At 50.8% G+C, this 19,240-nt stretch overlaps 1 protein-coding gene across 1 annotated transcript; it reads right to left on the reverse strand.

The window, feature by feature from the left end:
* Positions 1–678: 678 nt before the first annotated feature.
* BCL6 (BCL6 transcription repressor) lies at positions 679–18,855 on the reverse strand. Its single transcript, XM_058030994.1, has 10 exons — positions 18,787–18,855; positions 10,138–10,176; positions 8,960–9,127; positions 7,675–7,896; positions 6,540–7,523; positions 5,752–5,933; positions 4,619–4,786; positions 3,403–3,533; positions 2,829–2,966; positions 679–1,962 (listed from the first exon to the last, which is right to left on the reverse strand). Exons 3-10 carry the CDS (start codon positions 9,118–9,120, stop codon positions 1,819–1,821), a joined length of 2,130 nt encoding a protein of 709 aa, XP_057886977.1. The 5' UTR covers positions 9,121–9,127; positions 10,138–10,176; positions 18,787–18,855; the 3' UTR covers positions 679–1,818.
* Between the last annotated feature and the right edge of the window lie 385 nt (positions 18,856–19,240).

The following is a 19,240-nucleotide window of genomic DNA, read 5'->3' on the forward strand; positions in this document are numbered from 1 at the left end:
GAACAGAGCTCAGGGCCCGGGCACTCAGAGCTTCTCCCAGCACAGCCATGCAAACAGAGCAAAGCAGCTCCTCTCCCCACCAGGGTGAGCCCAGCGACTCCCTCAGGCTGGGCTGTCTCAGCTCTGGCCCAAAGCCAGTGTGCAATGGCTGGAAACAGAGATGCTCTTGGCCAGTGAGGTCCTGGATGGGGTTACAGACCCCATCCCCTGAATCATCCCACAAGGCAGGCAGAACAGCAGCTCCTCCCCATCCCGGGCTCTGAGAAGAGAGGAGCAGCAGGCAGTCATCTTCCCTGAGCAATTCTGGCAAGTGCACTGGATTCCAGGAAATATAAATAACTACTCAGCCATCTGGAGCTGTCCCTGGGCTGGTTAGCAAAGGTTTCTCCCAGGCTCTGCCCTGTTCCTGCTGCCTACTCAGTGCCAATGCAGAAAGCACCCAGGGGGTGGCACAGTCCCCACCAGGATCCAGAGCAAACCTCAGTCTTGCTCCTGCCAGAGACCACCCTCACTCAAGGCTGAAAGGGGCCCTGCCTTCAATACAGGGCCAGAGCCACACCAAGCCAAGAGCTCACACCAGGGCTCGGGATGCTCAGCCCCTTCCCCAGGCACCAGCCAGGCTTCAAGGTACTTAAGGAGAAGGACAGGCAAGAACAGACCTCTCACTCCATCATACATCACTTTTCTTCATTTTATTCTTTTATTTGTACAGCTATATTTTACAGAAACGCATTAATGCAGTTTAGACACAGCCCAAACCCTGTCTCCCGAGATTGTTTATAACACAAGCATGTAAAATAAGACAAAAAAAAAAATCCAAAACAAAAAAAAAATAAAACATTCCCCCACTTAAAGAGTTCCACCAAAACTCCTTTTGCAACATCAGGCTGTACCTTGAAGAAACTGAGCTCAATATAGTCCATACACTGAAAACTTCCATTGAAAAGAAAGGCACCGTGCGAAACCACATTTTACATATATACAGACTGAGAACTAGAACAAAAAAATTACACTTTATTATTATTTTAAATTCCTTCTGCAGCTTTGTTGGTTTAATACACACTTTTTTGTAAATTGTAAACCTTCACTTGCAAAAAAATACAAATACACTGATGCATTTAGACAAAATATTTTCTTACTTGTACAGATGCAATACTTTAAAATATCTCCTTAAGTGCTCTATCATAATAAAGATTCTCAGAGTGGCTTCTGCCTGCAGAGTCCAACTGAGCCTTTAATGCATTTTATATATTTTTAATATAGCTTTTTTAAAGGTCTATATATATTTATTTTATATATATATTTATATATTTATATCTATATATATTTACAACTCTGCCATAGATTCCTTCACCTTTGGTTAAAAAAGTTAAAGCCCTCTCTTTAATAGCATACTTTCTCTTTAAAAGAACACACATTTTGCATACAAAAGAAAAAAATCTGTTCCCATAAATCAACATTACATTCCTCATCTTCAAACGGCAAAGGCTGTGAAGGTTAGACTCCAGAGTTTATCAACACTCCACTGCACAGACATTTAAAATGACTATTTTAAATTTTTTTATGTTTTATATACAGTAAGATCTGAATAATTTTATTTTTTCTTTTTGTTTCACATAACTGGGAAAAATAAAACCCGTGTATTTGTAATTTTTTTTTTAAATTTCTAATGTTTTTCCACCTATCTGTACTATGGGTTTAGAGGCACTCCATCATGTGATGAATATTTTTTCTCTCTCTTTTTTTTTTTAAGTGTTGCAAGTATCCTTTGGACAGCTTCTCCCCGCCAGACGAGCTCCTCCTGGGCAATCCGTGCCTTCAGCAGGCCTTGGGGAGCTCCGGGGGCACCTCGCTGGCCGAGATGCGGTACTGCACCTTGGTGTTGGTGATGGCCCCGTGCTTCTGCCGCAGGTGCAGCCGCAGCTGGCTTTTGTGGCGGAAATGCAGGTTGCACTTCTCACACTGTGGGGCGACAGGCAAAGAGAGAGGGTGTCAAACGCCGCGGTAGGGAACATGTCCTCGGCCCTAGGACACTGCACCCACTATACAGGCGGAGCAGGGGAAAAGTGGGAACATCGTGGGAGGAGCAGCACCTGCGGGCACCCCACCCCAGGCTTGCAGCAGCCTGTATGGATTATGGGATGCACAAAGGGCTAAGTCCCTCAGGAGATGACTCTGGCCCTGACAGACATAGCACCAAGCTCCATATCGAGGTGATCAAACCAGCTACAGGGCTATTTCTAGAGCTGCTTTTGGCCTCTGCTGAGCTGAATGGCTTCAGGATGTTTAGATGTCAACCTCTTCTTGGATTCCCTTTCTAACAGATGGTGAAAGCCAGGAAAGCCCCAGCAAAGAGCTGGGAGCCCACAGGGCTGCAGGCAAGGCAGGGCATACTGCTTGCTGGGTGTGATTATCACCATCAGAGGGGAGCTCAGGCCAGGCTGTCTGCTCCTTTCCGCTATCCCCACACACCACAGGCAGCTGTAATTTAAGCCACAGCTATTTGAAGTAGTGTGACCTTCTTCCAGATGGGGTGGAAGAAAAGAGCAACTAAGATGTACCCAGCTTGGGCTGCATGTCAGTGTTTCCAACACAGCCATGCCTGAAAAAATACCACATCAGCATAGCTAATGCCTGGGAGGGAAATGGGGCACAAGAAGCAGGGATGTGACCTTGGTGTGGGGCCTCATGAGGCTGGCAAAGGGCGTTAGGATGCTGCAACCAGCCTGTGCAAATGCCCTTGTGTTTTCACAGCCCCTCAGGCTTGGCAGCATTGTCCCCCAGCCCAAGCTGAGATTACCCAACACCAAAAAAAGCAGAGCACTCACATGATAGGGTTTCTCTCCTGTGTGGATTCGAAGGTGACTTTTGAGGGTCTGCAGGTGCCGGAAGCGTGTGCCGCAGATCTCGCAGGGGTACGGCTTCTCCCCAGTGTGAATGAGCACGTGAGCACGGAGGTGGGCCACCTGCAGAGAGCAGCTCTGGGTCACAACAGCCCCAGGGAGGATGGCATCCCACTGGGAGCAAGGGAGAATCCCATCCCTGTGGGAATGGGGTTCTGCCCAGACAGCTTTTTTAGTCTATTGGGTTATAGCTGGGAGTTAGAGACGTGTGTCTGAGCTCTGGTACCTCCAGTCCTTAAGACAAAATGGAGCAGAATAGCCACAACCAGCAGTCAGGCTTCCTTACTAAGCCAAATTGTCCCCCTTGAACCTTAAGGTCCATATTTATCCTACAACACCATGGGAAGAGGGGCCCAAGGTAGCAAGCTGGGCTATCATCACCCTGCTCTCTGCCATGAGGCATCACCAGTGTTGGCAGTGAAGATCTGCCAGTCTTGGGGAGAAGATCCAACCACATCCAACCTCCCCAGGCTCTGTGGGTCCTAGAGGCCACACGCACCTGGACAAATCTGGCGCCACAGGTCTCACACTTGTAGGGTTTCTCCCCAGAGTGGATGCGTGTGTGGGTTTTCAGGTTGGCTGGTCGGTTGAACTGTGCCCCGCAGATGTTGCAGCGGTACGGCTTCTCTCCTGCAGAGCCCAAAAGAAAGGGTGAGGGATTAGCTACATTCAGGTGTGCTCAGCACCCAGGATCCATGGTGCTCCCCAGAGTTCAGTCCCTTCAGCTGCCAGACCCCATGGCATGAAGCACCAGCCTTGACTCCCGTCCCTTTTGGAGATGGCTGTGAACAAGCAGCATTGGGCAGGGTGTCCACAGGGCAGGGTGAGCTCAGGAGGCAGCTTTTCTCTTTTGGATTGGGAGCTGCAGCCTTCAGGGCAAGAGAGGAAGTCAGGCAGTTCTGCCAGCAAGGATTAACAGCATTGTTCCTCCTGACCCTGGGACAGCAGCTGGCACCTACATCTCCCTAGAGCTGTCAGTAAGCACCCTTGAACACTGCCCTGGTACTTGTGTTGTCTCAGTCCCCTGCACAGCCCTCCTGGAGCTCAGCTGAGACTGTGGGAATTTGGGTCTAATTCAGTGCAGCAGCACAGTCATCAGCCCAGACTTCCCTTCTCCAGCTTGTGAACTGGCTGTTAACATGTTAAGCATTAAAAGCATGAAATAAAATAAGCCCTAGGTTTGTCAGCAAATGACTAAACCCTTAATATCCTCTTCCTTTCTCAGCTTTCATTGTGCTGATTCACAGAGTCCATCCATTCACAGATTTTCCCATCAGCACAGTTTTATGCCAAGCTAGATGTGACCTGGATTTCTAGGATGTAAAAATAAATCTTAGACTTCTCCCTAAATGTTCTTTCGACTATTTTTAATATTTTTTCTTGCTTAAGTCTACCACAAAGTTACCTGGAGGCCATGCATTTGCTCCCAGTTATGAATTTTGCACAACACCTTTAAAAATAGTGGTGGCCCAGTGCTTTACAGCAAAGGAGGATGAGTTCTACCCTTGCTGCAAGGGCATCCCCCATTCCCAGGTTTGGTGCTCTGTCCAAGGGCTCCCTGGCAGTGCCAAGTAAAGTACCTTGGTCTTCCCATCAGGGGCAGCTTGTGACACAGAGCAGAGGATGCTGCACCAGGCACAAACCCAGCCATAAGCACCCAAGTGCTCACCCAAGCCACAGCCACCCCAAAGCTGTCCCCACAGCCAGCACTGTACCTGTGTGGACGGTTTTGTGGCTGGCGAGATTCCCCTTGTAGCGAAAGGAGGCCTGGCAGCGGTCACACTTGTAGGGCTTGTCACTGTGCACCTGCAGAGAATGTCTCTTGAGAGACGCCTCCTCGGAGAACCGGCAGTCGCACTCATTGCAGAAGAAGGCTCCATTCTCTGGGAGAGCAGAGAGAGGAGCAATCAGATGGACAGTCCATGGGTCACTTTCTTGGTAGGCTATGGGATGGATTTGGGATGGAGGAGAGTGGCAGCCAGAGCAAGTGTTGGACAAGCACCCAGGTGCAGGGGCTCATATTCAGTTGTGCTTGCACTGTGCTGTTACCTCTTCCAGAGAGGTCCATGAAAGCACTCAAGATCAGGCATCCTCTGAAGGATGCTCAGCTCTGGAGCAACTCCTGCACCTTCAGAGGTCTTTTAACCTTTACAGGTACAGAGATCTGCCTTGAGCTTGGGAAGATGATCATGATGAAAATCACAAGGCAGACTCCCCCAGTAGGAGGATGCCCAACTCAAATGTTGTTTTGAGTGTTACCACAGTGATGCTCCTCCTTGGATCTCTGCCCACACTAGAGGTGGCAATGCTGCATTCCCCCTCCCTGAGCTACAGGCAGATGAGTGCACAGATACCTGTCTTTGGGCTTGTGGGGTTTTGTAACAAGATTGCAAGGCTCATTATCTGCACTTCCCCAGATGTGCACACTGGGCTCCCTGATAATAAAGATATCATGACGGATGCATGAGACATGCCAGCTTGCCCAATCCCCATTATGGGTCATTACATCTGTCAGGCTTGTTCTCCTGTGGTTCTGGTGGGGTGGGGTGCACTTGTTTCCTGTCCTTACCTTCCAGGTTTGCAGCAGGTGACTATCTCCCTGCACAAGGTATCTGAATGGTGCTGGGGAAGGGGAGGAAGGCAGCAATTCCCATGTGCATGCGTCCCTCATATGCATGCACACAGCTGGGCAGACAGTTAAGAAGGGGCTGTAAAGCACTGTGTGTTCCACCAGCATCTGGGACAGGTCTGACTGTGTGTTTGATCACAGGGCACTCAGTGACAGATCCCTACATTGCACAGCCCCCAGCTGCTGGTTGAAAAAGACGACCAAAGATGCAAGACTCACCGCAGCTGGAGTCGGAGTATTCAGACTGGGTTTCCCCCATCTCTTCTCCAAAGTTTGAGCCAGGGGTATGAAGGCACATCTCAGTATGTTGTGGGGACTGGCAGCCACAGGAGCTGCACTTTGATGAATGCATGTACAGTGGGGACTGCCCTTCGCTGCTCTGAGGGGACCCATCCCGGGACCTGTGGAAGGAGAGCAACGTACAGAGCTGTGAGAAGGCCCTTGCTGTGCTTGAGATACCGAGGGTGTTTGCACCCCTCCCAACACAAGGGACAGGCATGTTTTATGGGAACATCTTTGTGGTGAGCTGCACAGCATAGCCCTGATCAACAACAGATCCTTAAGCTTCAAACCTTCAGATGTCCATCACCAAATGAGCTCATATGTCTTTAGGAACACCCAGGTCGAGAAAATAGCATATTGTTCCCTGATACTTTGGCCATTCCAATGCTTACAGCCAACAAAAACTTAAGGTATAGGAGTCTGGTGGAAACACAGGCTAGGCAAATCCAGGCTCCAAAAATCATCCATAGCTGCCAAAGTCACCCAGGGATTCACAACTCAACATTCCCAGTTCCTTTGCCAGTCCTCGCTGGCACCACTACAGTGGGGATGGTGGGCACTCAATGTCACTGGCAGCCCTCCACCAAATGCAGGGGATTCCATCTGCTCGTGACTGGACTTCCCAGCCCAATGCTACAGATATTTCACACTTCCAAACCCTCACCAACAATGCAGGAAGTCCTGTTTCTCAGAGGGGAGGGGCATGGGGGTGGAAATCTTCTCACCTGTTAACAATATTGTTGAGTCTGCTTGCTTGTGGGATCGTGGAGTCTTCACCATTCACACTTATCTTGGTGGGGGATTGCACATTGAGATGCTCCGGCTCCATGGACTGCTGGCAAGTGGACATGGGCACATAGGTGCGAGGAGAGAGGGTTCCCATCTCGTTCTGGTCAGCGCTGTCTTGCTTGGTGTTCTGGTTGAGAGAGTTGAGGACAATGAACTTGTACTTCTTCCAGTTGCAGGCTTTGGGGTCTGTGGGGCTCTTGGTGAAGAGGGAGCTGGAGTTCTGGCCGATACGGGCATTCTTGCTGCTGCTGGACTCAGTTGGTGAGTTGGGCTGGCAGTCTGACTTCTGCGGGCTCTGAGGGCTGATGAGCCCCTTGCGGTCCAGGGGGGTGTTGGTGGGCTCAAAGTGCTGGCTGATCTCGTCCTCTGAAGAGGTCCGCTCCTCCTCTTTGGCCACTTTGTCGCAGGGGAAGTAGGGATTGTTCCGGACTGAAGGGATGACAGGTTTGGGCCCAGAAGCCACGCTGTAGTGCATGTCACTCCTGGCTTCTTCAGCAGCACCTTCTTTTGGAGCATAGATGGTAGCATGGCACATGTTGGCAGAGATGTCGGTGATGGTTCTCACGTACTCAGTGGGGATTGTCCTGGAGCTGTCGCACGGCAGGATCCTCTCCTTGGGGAAGGCACCTGCCCTTGAGAGTTCAGAGAGAGGCATCCTCATCTCCCGCAACTCATCATCCACCAGGAAGCTATTTAGAGGGAGAGGGCTGTATCCATGGTAGGAAATGGGGGATCCAGACAAACTGTTGATCAAGCCGGGTGCAAAGGCCCTCCCGTTGCAGAGGGACCCGTTTTGGAGAGGCATTCCATTCTCTGAGACATCTCTGCTCCTATAAGCCATCACCTCTGGGTGGCCCAGCATCCGTCCAGGCAGAAACTCTTCCCTTGGGGTCTTCACAGCAGACACCATCTCTGCCTCGCTGGAATTGGGAAAAGCAAAGTAATTGTTTAGGAGGGAGACAAAGTAATTTTCAGCTGTTTAAGATATATTTGCAGATACTTTGTCAGTTTTTCCCCTGCCCACCCAAACACACAGTCCCCAGCTCTTCAAACCTCACCAACTGCACTCACCTAGACTTGACAAACCTTCGGCAGGTGTCAACCACGTGCTCCATCTGCAGGTAGAGTGCTGTGGCCATCACAGCCATGATATTGTTCTCCCTCAAGTTCAGGCGGGAGGTGTACATGAAGTCCAAGAGGATGCAAAACCCCTCAGGGTTAATTTCAGGATCCAGGTTGATAACATTCAAGTTGCACTTGAGCTGGTCAGTGAAGATGCTGTAGAAGAGGCCACTGCAGAGGGCAGACAGTACAGAGGACAAGTGTTATGACAATTCAAAGGAAAAAAAAAGAGAATTTGTATGAAATCCCTGAGTGCACAGGGGGTTTGTGAATGGGAAGGGAGGAGGAGGAGGCAATTACCGAATTCCCTGAGCTTCCCCCTTATTATCAAGCTTGGTTTCTCAGCTTAGTAAGCGTCTTCTGCACTGCACTTTTCCCAACTGGAACAGCCTGCTTTTAGATCTCACCTGCTCAACAACTCCCCACTGCCTCCATTTAGTAATTCCCCAGCTTTTTTGTTTTTTTTTCCATTGTTGTTCTTATCACCATCCCCCTTCCACTATGACTCATTTCTTTCAGAAGCCTCTCGGGGCATCCACACAGTTTTAAACCAGAAAAACAAAAAAAGGAGAAATGTTGGCAAAACATTTTTCAGACATTTTAATAGTCAAAGCTTGGCTTTTTGAAATCTTTATACCATGTCAGCAAGAGAACCTGGAAGGCATTTGCTGTAATTCAACTGGGCAATGGTGGGATATTAATTAGCATTCACTGGGAAGCAATTCCAGCAATCTTAGGAGATGGGAAGGGATTTCAGACCACATCAGGCTTTTAAAAAAAAAAATTAATCAACTAAGGTGGGTGCAGCCAGCAGTCTGGGAGCCAGGGAGGAACAGCTCTAAAAATAGCAGTGGCAGGGGACACCTCGGTCACAGAAGACTCACTCATCCCAGTGAACATCCAGCCCTCCCTCTCCTCTCCTGTCCTTGTGGCACATTTTTGCTTTGCCTTCAGGGATGTGCCTCACAGCTGCAGTGCTCCTGCTGGTCTCCATGGGCTGTGTGTGAGCAGATGTGGGTACACAAGGAGAGGGGTGAGGGCAGCACACTGGAGGGAAGCGGTCTCAGCTCTAATCCCATTAAAGTTATAAATTTCTTAGCAGCCCCTTCCCATTCTGTTTCTCTGCCTCTGATTCCCTGTGAATCCCACGAGCCCCCACAGGACTGCAGCAGTGCTTCTGGAGGCCAAAGGCTGAAGGAGCAGGGAGGGAGCCAGGGAAGGAGCCTGCTCTCACCTGCAGGCCATCAGGACTGTTTTGTGGGCTCTGAACTGCTCCCGGTTCACGATGATGACAACATCGGTCAAGATGTCCCGGCTTCTAAGGCGGTTGAGGTTGAGGAGGACGTCGCTGGCGTGGCGCGTGAACTGGATGCAGCTGTCTGCCGGCGAGGCCATCTTGAGTCTGGGACACACAAGCATCAGAGGAAGATGAGAAGGGAGAACAACCAGGCAAGTACCCTAAACCTCAGGAAGAGACAGCTGCTGCTCTGGGACATACTCAGATGGCCAACTGCTCCTGGTAGGGGCAGCACCAGCTCCTCGGTCCCAAGGCAAACAGTCCTGTACCACACCAAGCTTTTGTCAGGCTGCCTAGTGATGTCCCATGTCTCCCGATAGTGAGACCTGGCACGTCTCATCCCACCCATCAAGCTGGTGGGTGAATGCAATCAGACCCTCCTGATGATTAGCCAACCATCTCCTCTTTCTCCCTGCCTCACCCATGGCAGCCCCACCCCAGTCCACTCCGCCCACTCAGGTTCATCTCCATAATGTTTCCAACTTTAGAAGCTTCTAGCCTTCCAAACTCCCTCAGGAGTCATCCTCCTCACCTGTATGATGTCTGGCTGTAAATCCAGCCACAGGAATCAAAACAAGCCTTAAGGTCCCAACTGAAGTTGAATGAGTTCAACATCTGGAAAATCCAGCCCACAGTGGAATACCAGCCCTCACCCAGGAAACTACTTTCCTGCTCCCAAGTCGTGGTCACTCTGGAGAAGACCTGTCCACAGTTTCCCAATTAACTGGTGAGGAGTAGAACTCATCTAACCTGCTGGGCTGCTACCCACACCATGGCCCATGAGCAAGGTTTGGGTTAGTCGAGGAATATGAAGCCTTCTCCCAACACAACACCTGTTGACACATCTGAGAGGTGTCATCCCAAGCAGCACCCAGGATGGCCCATGTCTCCCTGAGGTTTGGGCTGGAATGTGCATCTTTGGTGGTAAATTCTTCGATGCTCAACCCCCTCCCATAATCCTGACTCCTCCTTCCCCAGTGACACATGAACATACAGTAGCTTCTACAGAGCAGCTGCTCTCCCAAAACCAAATTCCAGCTGTGTCTAATGAAACATTGCATTAAGGAAAGGGGAGACAGATTAGGAGGAAAAATACAAGATTTAAATTTACATACCCAATGCCTCAATTCACAGTCCAAAAGTTTCTTTCAAACCTACAAATAAATCACAAGAAAACAAACACCACATTAGCTTATAATTATGAATTGGCATGGCAGGTCACAAGGCTGCTATTTCGCTCAAGTATCAGTTGGATAAAAGCTAGAGATAACAAACCTTCTACTCTCCAGTAAGGTTAACATTTGTTTCTTCCGGTACAGTACGTTCTTATCACAATCACAGCCTTTGAGAATCCAATCATAGCTTCTTCCACACCCTCTAGCCCAAACCATGGGCGGATGCCAAGGAGATTTTCATTTCCATGACTCAGGAACTTAAAGGCAGGTGGGGAAAGGAAGTCAAGCGAGAATTTTCTCACCACTTCTTTTGGAGATAACTCTTCCCCTGCCAAAACTGAATTCCTGTCCGGTGCCACATTCAAGCCATGCCATACTCCCAGCACCTTGTTAACAGGTATGACATACACACAAACATCTGCTGCCACTCTCCTCAGAAACCCACATGCTCCAGCCACTGGTGAAAACGCCCTGGGATGGGATTGCTCAACAGATTTGGGAGGATATAGGTGTCAAGTACACACGTGACTTGGCCAGGACTGCATAGGAAGCCAGTGGTGGAGACAATAAGGATGCAGAACAAATGTCCCTTCCTCTTGCTGCTGCCAAAGCCTTCCCTTAAACCACAAGCTGTGTCTCCAGGCACTGGCTTCACCCAGCAATGTAGCTGGGACAGAACAGCAAGGAAACCCAGGAGTTAATTGCCTTGCAGAACTCATAATAATCCTCCAAAGTTTTCTTAAACCAAACCCAATTGACTTGGCACCAATGCAGGAAGAATGTCCTCAGAGAGTTGCCTTAGCAGGTAGAGGCACAATAAATGAGACAACAAACCCCAAGACCTTCATCACACCATTTTGAGGACCAACCCCTAGATTGTTAAGACTGTAGGAAGCCAAATAATCCTTGAGGAAAGGGACTGTCCAGTGTTGCCTCTCCTCTCCCTTGCAAGAGATGGGCAGGACTGGAGCCCAAGATCCCCTCCCACCCCCAGAGCCACTGGGATGAAAAGATGAGATTTAAAGCAGGGTATCACACACAAAACCCAGAGGGTGTCTTACAGCTTTATTCCAGCCATCAAACACAAATCTTCAGAGCTGCTCTGAGCCTGGCCAGCTTAAAACTTTATGCACATACAAAAAGTGACTCATTTCCCAAATACTGCAGACTCTGACCTTTCTGTACACGCTCACTGCCAGCCACTCACTACCGTCAATTGCGAGCCAAGGGACTCACAGCGTTCTGCAAGGAGCCCAGCACACATCCTTGTGCCCACATGAGCAGATGTGTGTGCTTGGGGCAGCTGGCTGGCACCCCAACCTCAGTCACAGTGGCAGGCATACTCTGCCAGGCTCTGGGGAGTCACCTCAGTGTCACAGAGGTGAGGAGATGACCGACTTGTAAACCAACAAAGTTACAAACAGCCAGATGAACTCTGTACCCCTGAGCATCATGTGAGAAGCTGCTGTCGCCAAATCCCCTTATCCACAGCGAGGGCACAGCACTGCCAGGGGGACACCCAGCTTCTCTCCTGGACCTGGACCCCAGCACAGCCCCCTCCCCACCTTTCCAAATTATCCCTCCCAGCACAGTGCTGCTCAACGTCCACAGCCCCAAGAGCTGGGCAGGTGCATCCCAAGCAGCTCCTGGCTGCAGGATGTGGGCATGCAAAGGGAAAGGGACTTTCCTTCCTCTCGCTGTGCTGAGCTGTATTAACCCTGCCCCTTCCAGTCCCCACAGAGCACTAGCTCTGTACCCCAGCACGGGAGGATACTCAGACCAGAGAGAACAGGATGGCAAACAAAGACCAGAGACCAGTGATGGGGAGCAGAAAAAAACACTGCAGCCAAGCATGGTCTTTGTCATCTAAATCCCCCTTAAATCCCATGAGGCTCCTCCAGGCTCAGCTGGGGCCAGAGCATCATCCCACCCCACCCCACCCCTCCCCTCCAGTTTTCCTGTCCAGTACCTTTCAGGTGTGGGCTCTGTGGCAGTGCTCAAGGCCGTGTGCCAGGGCTGGCTGTGCCCATAGAGGAAGGTCTGGAATGGGCACAGGGCCCATTTTGGGGGTGGCCACACGGGACAGTCACTGCTGTTGCCTTCCAGGAAGGCAATGGGTCTGCCCCAGCGGTTCAGGGAACAGCCCTTCCCTGCCGGCACCTCCCCGAGAAAACCCATTCCTGGAAAGGAGCCCAGAGCTGGCCCTGCCTTCCCTGCAGCTCTGTGAGCACAGGGAAGGTGTACCTTTGTGTGGGGGAATCTCTTTCAGCTCAACCCCAGGCAAAGGGGAGACCCTCTTTGCTCACTTACCCTAGGGCAGAGGGGAGAACCAGGGACTTCCAATCCATTTTTCTGCCATGCCTCTCCATTGATCTACTCTCCCTGTTAGAGGCAATCCCTTTTCATTCATCCTCCTCCCGCTCTGTGCACAGGGGGGAATTCCTTGCTCCCCCATCCTTCTTTGCATGGTGATACCCCGTGGTCTTAACCCTTCTCCCGCCCCCAATCGCATAGGCAGGGAGGAGGGCATCAAACACTCCCCCTCCCTGGGCCCCAATCTCCTACCCCTCCAGAGCCTGCAGCGCCGACTCACTCACATCACCTTGGAGGGATGGCTGGGTGAAGTCTTCCTTCCCCACAGCCTCATCCCACACAGCGTTCTGAAACTGCCCGCCCAGGGGAAGCTCCATCCTGCCCTCCTCCTCCTCCCCAGTCCCTGCACCCTGCAGGGTCCCAGCCCCATGGGAACATCCCTGCTGCCTGCCAGGGCATGCTGCCAGCTGCCTCTCCACCCTGCCAAGGAATGCCTGGTTTCTCCTGAACAGGGATCAGGGGGACAACCAAGAAAATGAGGTGGGGTGTGGGTGGCTGCCCCAGCAAAGCCATGGGTGCTACATGCCACGGTGAAGATGCTTTTGGCTGTGGGTGTGTGAGTACCCAGCTCAGCTTTCTGATACCACACAATCCAGGGGCACTAAGTGTCCTTTAGTTGTCACAGCAGTTTTATTAGTTTAGGAGCTGGTGGTTAGTGTCTAGGCCAAAACGTGGCTGGGTTAATAATAACCCAAGAAGAGACAGAGAAGTCCACAGCATCAGCACAGATCAAAAGCAGCATCACCAGGGCAAGCCCTGTCGTATTTTCCACCGTACCCTTCCGAGAGCGGATCGCACTCACTCTATCGAGCAGTCTCAATCTGATCCAATTTCCTGCCAGCAAACAAATGTTTCTAGGAAATGCAATGCATTATCTGGACGGGTTTATTATCAGCATTTGGAACCAGGAAAACTGCATATTTTCTCGAGCGCCGCAGGGAACTTTATAGTTCATACTTCAAAAGAGGGTTTAAAGGATTGCCCTTGAAAGCTGGCCCAGCTCAAGTCTCACATTGTTTTGGCCTTTGCAGAAGAAAATGCAGAGGAGGGAGGGGGTAAGCACGCTAAAACTGCCTCCAATGTTTTCCTACTAAAGAGGACTCCCCTGCCCTCTACGGAGCCAAGCTCTGGCTGTGAGGCAGAGGCAGTGCGTGCCCTTGGGAAGCAAGGAGTCGAGCCTTCCTCAGCATTTCAAACGACCCCAAGCAATCTAGCACATTAATTTTTCAAGGGAAGGCAGGAACCATGTGTCCTGGCTGAAATCTAGGGAGCTACTCCAGAGAACAGAAGATGGACTCCGTGCCCTGCCAACACAGCCCTGCACTGAGATGCCAACCCGAGAGCAGGGTGCAGCTGGAGGCAGGTGTCCCCAACAGCTGAGCTGGGTCCCTGGCCCCACTGGGCTCCAAGGAGGTGTCTGATCATCCCTACCCTGCTCTGGGACAGAAAATTATCAGCTGGCACCTGACCCTCCCTGTCTCTGTACTCCTGGGGCTGAGGGTGGCACAGCTCCTTCTGGCAGTAAGGAACTGCTCTGGCATCCCACCTAGATGGGATGAGACATGCACAGCTTGGGGTGCCTTGGCCAGGGCAGAGACACCTCCTTGCCCCTATATTTAGCCAAACAGATTTAAGGAGGCGAATTTCAAAGGGTATCTAGTCCTACAGGACACCTTCTTCAGGAGCCATTCAGAGCCCGTTCTGCAGTGTGCTTGTCTCAAGCTCTCTCCTCCATAAAAGTGGTACAACATTCCCCGTGGGTACCCAGCATACAGCCCCAAAGGCTGCAACTGACCAGGAGAAGGAGGGAAAGGAAAACAATTTAGATCAAAAATTTCCTACCCCTCTCCCAAATGCCCCTAGTTCTGCCTTTGGCTTAGATGGGAAGCTCCACTGAGATTACTGGGGTTTTAAAGCAGTCCTAAAGACTACACACTTGTTCCAGTTTAGGGGCGTGTGTCTTTTGGCTGCCAGCATCCTGCAGTGATGCTAACACATAAGATCTAGCTTGGATTTTAAAAAGAAAAAAAAAGGAAAAAGGAGGACTACATTTGCAGTCTAAATTTGCAGTCTGAAGGAACTCACTGGTCAGATGCTGACTTTTGGATACTGATCTAACCAAACTGCAAACTGTGAACTCCTGAGGTTTGCCAATGCCTGCTGTAAACATGGAAACCAAGTGTCACTTTTTGCCAAACAGAAGAATGGTTTAAAAATAGATCCAGAGAAGAATACAGGCACTCGGCATACAGGCTCCCGTTTATAGACTCCCAGGCTACTATAAAATGGAGCAAGAGGTTATGAGCACACAAGCAACCTTCCACCAAATTTAGATTTTACCAACTTCTCAGAAAAATGAAAACAACATTTCAGGCTCCAGCTGAACCAGTAAAAGCTCTTTGAGTGAAGTTCCCAGCCCAGGTATTACAGAATACAGACTAAGCCAGGCATGAAACAGTTCTTCAACCTTAACACCACAAATATATGAAGGTACATAAATTGCACACTGAGAAATGCATCAGCTGATTAGAGCTTCATTTTATTCATCTATAGACTTTGTGAAAAGGTTTTATTTTTCATGGAAAAATAAAGTGAGAGGACAGTCCTACCACATAGGACTGGCACACAAAGTTTTACCACCTGTATTTGTATGGGGTTTTGAGGATAACATCACTGTTTACTAAGAAAAAAAAATGTGCTCCAAACCCAAATACTATTCCTACAAATTCATATTGGGCTGCTGCAGTTGGACACTGAAAGCTTTCCCCACCCAAGGAAAAAAAAAAAAAAGAAAACAGAAAAAAAACATAGCTTTACAATACATCCTAAATTAGGCAAAAATTCAAGGGCAGATTAACACCACAACTCGGAAAGATTTTCACATGTGATTTCATGACCAGACCCAGAGAGAACTCCATATGGAAATGTCAGTGACTTTAATAAGCACTCGGTTGTTTCCAATTAGGCTCCTTAAGTAAGTTCAGTGGCATCCAGAGTTTCCTCTGCCACCTTCCTCCAAGCTGGCAAGCATTTTTTTTTCTTTTTTTAACGAGCAGTTAATAAACATGTTCCCACTCTCCCGAGGCCGCCGGCCCCGCGCCGAGCGGCGGGAGGTGACACTAGATGGCACCAGCTCGCTTTGCTGCAGGAGCGACTTTTCCCCTTGGAAAATAAAACACCCCAACCAAACCTGGAAAACATATAATTTTGTCGATGTAATTCTGTTTCTCTTAAAACGCATCTGAGCAACATTATTTTTATGAGCTTTTCCAGCCTTGTTTTGAAAAACTTAATGTTTCTCTTAGGTTTATTTTTGTACCATCCAACAGCCGGCTGAATCCTCCCTGCACTGCAAACAGGGATGTCTAAAAAGTGTCACAAAGCCTTTAGACAGATTTTTTTTTTTGCTTTGTTTTTGGGGTGGGATTTGTAAGAATCACTTCTCATTCCAACTTCTTCCTTCACAATAATAACTAACCAGTTAACCTCCACTTCCTCTCCCAATATTGACTCAGACAGTCAGAACTGAGGAGGATTGGAAATTGGAATTGAAATGTATCTCAAGAGATCTTTGATCTGTTTTGCCAACCAAAATTGAACACCAAGAGATGAACTCTTTTCTTACTGGAACAATATAATAATCCATTCTTCTGGAAATTTTCTAGATACCCTTTGAATATTTTAATGGTTTGGGGATATGTTTTGTGGGGCAAAATGTTTGCCATCTATAATGCAAGTTTTTAAACGTGCAATCCTACCCTTAGGAGAAAATAACAGAATCTTTGGTTCTGCTTCTCTGTGCATATATAAAGAGAGGATTCCCCTAAAATATTTTTAGAGCAATTTTCAAACTGTAACCTACTCAAGGACTGGAAGAAGGAGCCTGCATTTGCTCCTAAAGCTCTTATCCTTCAAATTCTTGAAACAGTATGGCAAATAATAATTTTTAAAGCATTTAAAGGCTCAGGAGAGGAATCAATAAAATTCCCAGATCGAATAAGGGCCAGATCCCAAACCCTGCTGACACTTCCACTGGCACAAGTAGCAATTTGGCCCAAGACAGAGATGTCGGACCAATGCAGCAGCTTCTCACTGAGCCTCATCCGTCTGTCCCCAGCCTCCCTTCGCACTGATCCTGCGCCTACTGAAGTCAGTGGAAAAAACTAACCGGGGATGGGTTTGTTTTTGTTGATTTTGACTCATGATTTTAAGCCCAGATTTGCCTTTTCCCTGGAAATGCAACAGGGGGGTTAAAGGCAGCTTTTTAGGCACATCTGAGAGGCTGCCGCGGATTTTTCTGAGCAAACGCCTTGCTTTCTGTTTCCCTCCTTCCCAAGAGGCGATTTCATAACATTTCATATTGTGACTTTGCAAACTACAGGCGGGGGGAACGGCAGGGGGGAGGGGGGGGGGCGGCCGGGAGAGGTCGCTGCCGTCCGACCACGAAAGTTTTCATAACAAAGTTGGGCTTTTTCGGTTTTGTTTTGCCTTTTATTTTTAAAGGGGGGGAGGGGGAGCTTAAAAAAAAATTAAAAAAAAATATGCGCACACAAGATCACGCACCTAATAAAAACCATTAAAAAACCCCAACAAACCAAAACAAACAGCGCTCTGTCTTTCCCCTCCCGCTCGCGGCGGTTTCGGGGCCGCAGCGAGCGGCGCGGGGGTTGCGCGGCTCCCCGCGGCCGTTCGCTCCAGGAATAGCGTGTGGCCGGGGGCCAGCCCCGCGGCTGCCGGCGGCAGATTTACGAGCGCCTGTCCCCGCGCCAAGTCCGCCGCGGTAGTAAACACAGGGCAAGGGCTGCGCTGGGGGCAGCGGGGGGCTCCGCACGCATCGCACCCCGGACCCCGTCCCTCGCATCCCTCGCACGGCTGCGCTCCGCTTCCCCACGCCCGCCGCCTTCCTCCCGGCGGGGGACGCCCGCTCCTCCCCACGGCTGGTGGTGGTGGTGTTATTATTATTATTATTGTTATTATTATTATTATTTTCAGCCCTAGAGTGATATTCAGAGTCGCTTCATACACTTTTGCCCTTTCGCGAGTTTTGCACCGCGGCTGGGTTCCCGGCCGGCAGCCGCCCCGCACGCACCGTCGAGGCGAGCGCGGTCCCCGCCGCCCCGGGCCGGCGCTCCGCGGTGCTCCGGGGCGGGCAGCCGGCGGCGGCCGAGCCTCCCCGCGGGCTCCCCCCTTCCCCGGGCAGGGAAATGCCGCAAGTCTTCTCCATCACCGCCCGCTCTTAGCCCGGGGCTTGACAGATCACGGCGCAGCCCCGCCACAGGTTGCAAAACGCACCAGCCCTTTCGCGGTTGCGCCGGGGACAGAATAACAATAATAATGCTTTAATACAGAAACAGAGAGAAACGGGGGCTGGCGCGGAAAGGCCGGTGCCCGGTGCCGCCGAGCCCCCGCGCTGCCGCCAGCCCCGCTCCGCGGCGGCTTCGTGCGGCGGCGAAACGACAACAGCGACACAACACGCACACACCAAAAAAATAAAATAAAAAAAAACAACAGAGAAAAAATAAAAAAAAAAATAAAAAGGAAAAAAAAAAAAAAAAAAGGGCAAAGAAAAATAACACACCCCGACCGAAGGATCCAGCCATTGAGAGCGGACCCCGAGTCACGCCACAAGCCCGGCGGCCGCCAGCGCTCGCCGCCGTCCTGCGCCCGCGGAGCGGCTGCAGGTGCAGAGAGCAGCCGCCGCCGTCCCCCCCGTCCCCACCCGGCCGTCACGCGTACGGGCAAGCCAATAATCCCAGATAACCGATAATCCCCGGGAGAGGACGGCGAGGGGAGACACTCCCACCCACCCCGCTCCCCTCCCCTCATACACGCTCCCAGCGTTAAAGACATGCAGGCACCCCTATTTCCCTAATTTTTTCTCGCCTGACAGCGGGAAAGGGAAAAGGGGGGGATGTGTATGTGAAATAAATAAATAAATAAGCCAGGGAAAAAATTAAATTGAGATGATAATAATAATAGTACTAAAAAAAAAAAAAAATAAAGGGCACCTGCAGCGGGAAAGGGGGGGGAAGGAATGAGGAGGGAGAGGGAAAAAAAATGGGTAGAAATATATAGAGGCGGCTCCGCGCCAAGCGTCGGAGCGGGGCAGGGAGGGAAAGAGGAGGGAAAAAATGGAGAGAAAAAAAAAAAAAAAAAAAAAAGCGAGCGAGAGAATTAAAGGGTAAAATCGGCCGCGGCAATAGAAGCAGCAATCACCTGGTCTCCGGGCTTTCCTAGAAACTCCTTGCATCACCACTTCTAAGAACCCCAGTTCTAAGAATCAACAGAGCCCAATTCTCGGAATTTGAGCTGCGGACTCTACCATCGCGCTCGGCATGGGGAGGGCCACGGACCTCCCCCCTCTGCGCCTTCCCCGGCGCCGCGCCCCTCCCGGTGTGCGCGCCCCCCCGGGGCGCCCGCCAGCAGGGTGGGCGAGGTGGGGGCGCCTGTCCCGGGGGGGCTGCGGCGGCGGCGGGGGTCTCACGGTGTCGCCCCCGTTCATCCCCCTCCCCGTTCCCCCCTCCCAGCAGTGGTCGCTCCCGGCCGGCGGGTCACGTGGCGGCGGGTGCTGTCGGTGACGTGGGGGGCGCGCGGGCGCGGAGCAGCGCGCGCGGCGCGGACCGAGCAGCGGCGGCGGCGGCGGCGACGGCGGCGGCGGCGGCGGGAGAGG

Source organism: Melospiza georgiana, chromosome 10, assembly GCF_028018845.1.
Source record: "Melospiza georgiana isolate bMelGeo1 chromosome 10, bMelGeo1.pri, whole genome shotgun sequence".
Lineage (NCBI taxonomy): Eukaryota > Metazoa > Chordata > Aves > Passeriformes > Passerellidae > Melospiza > Melospiza georgiana.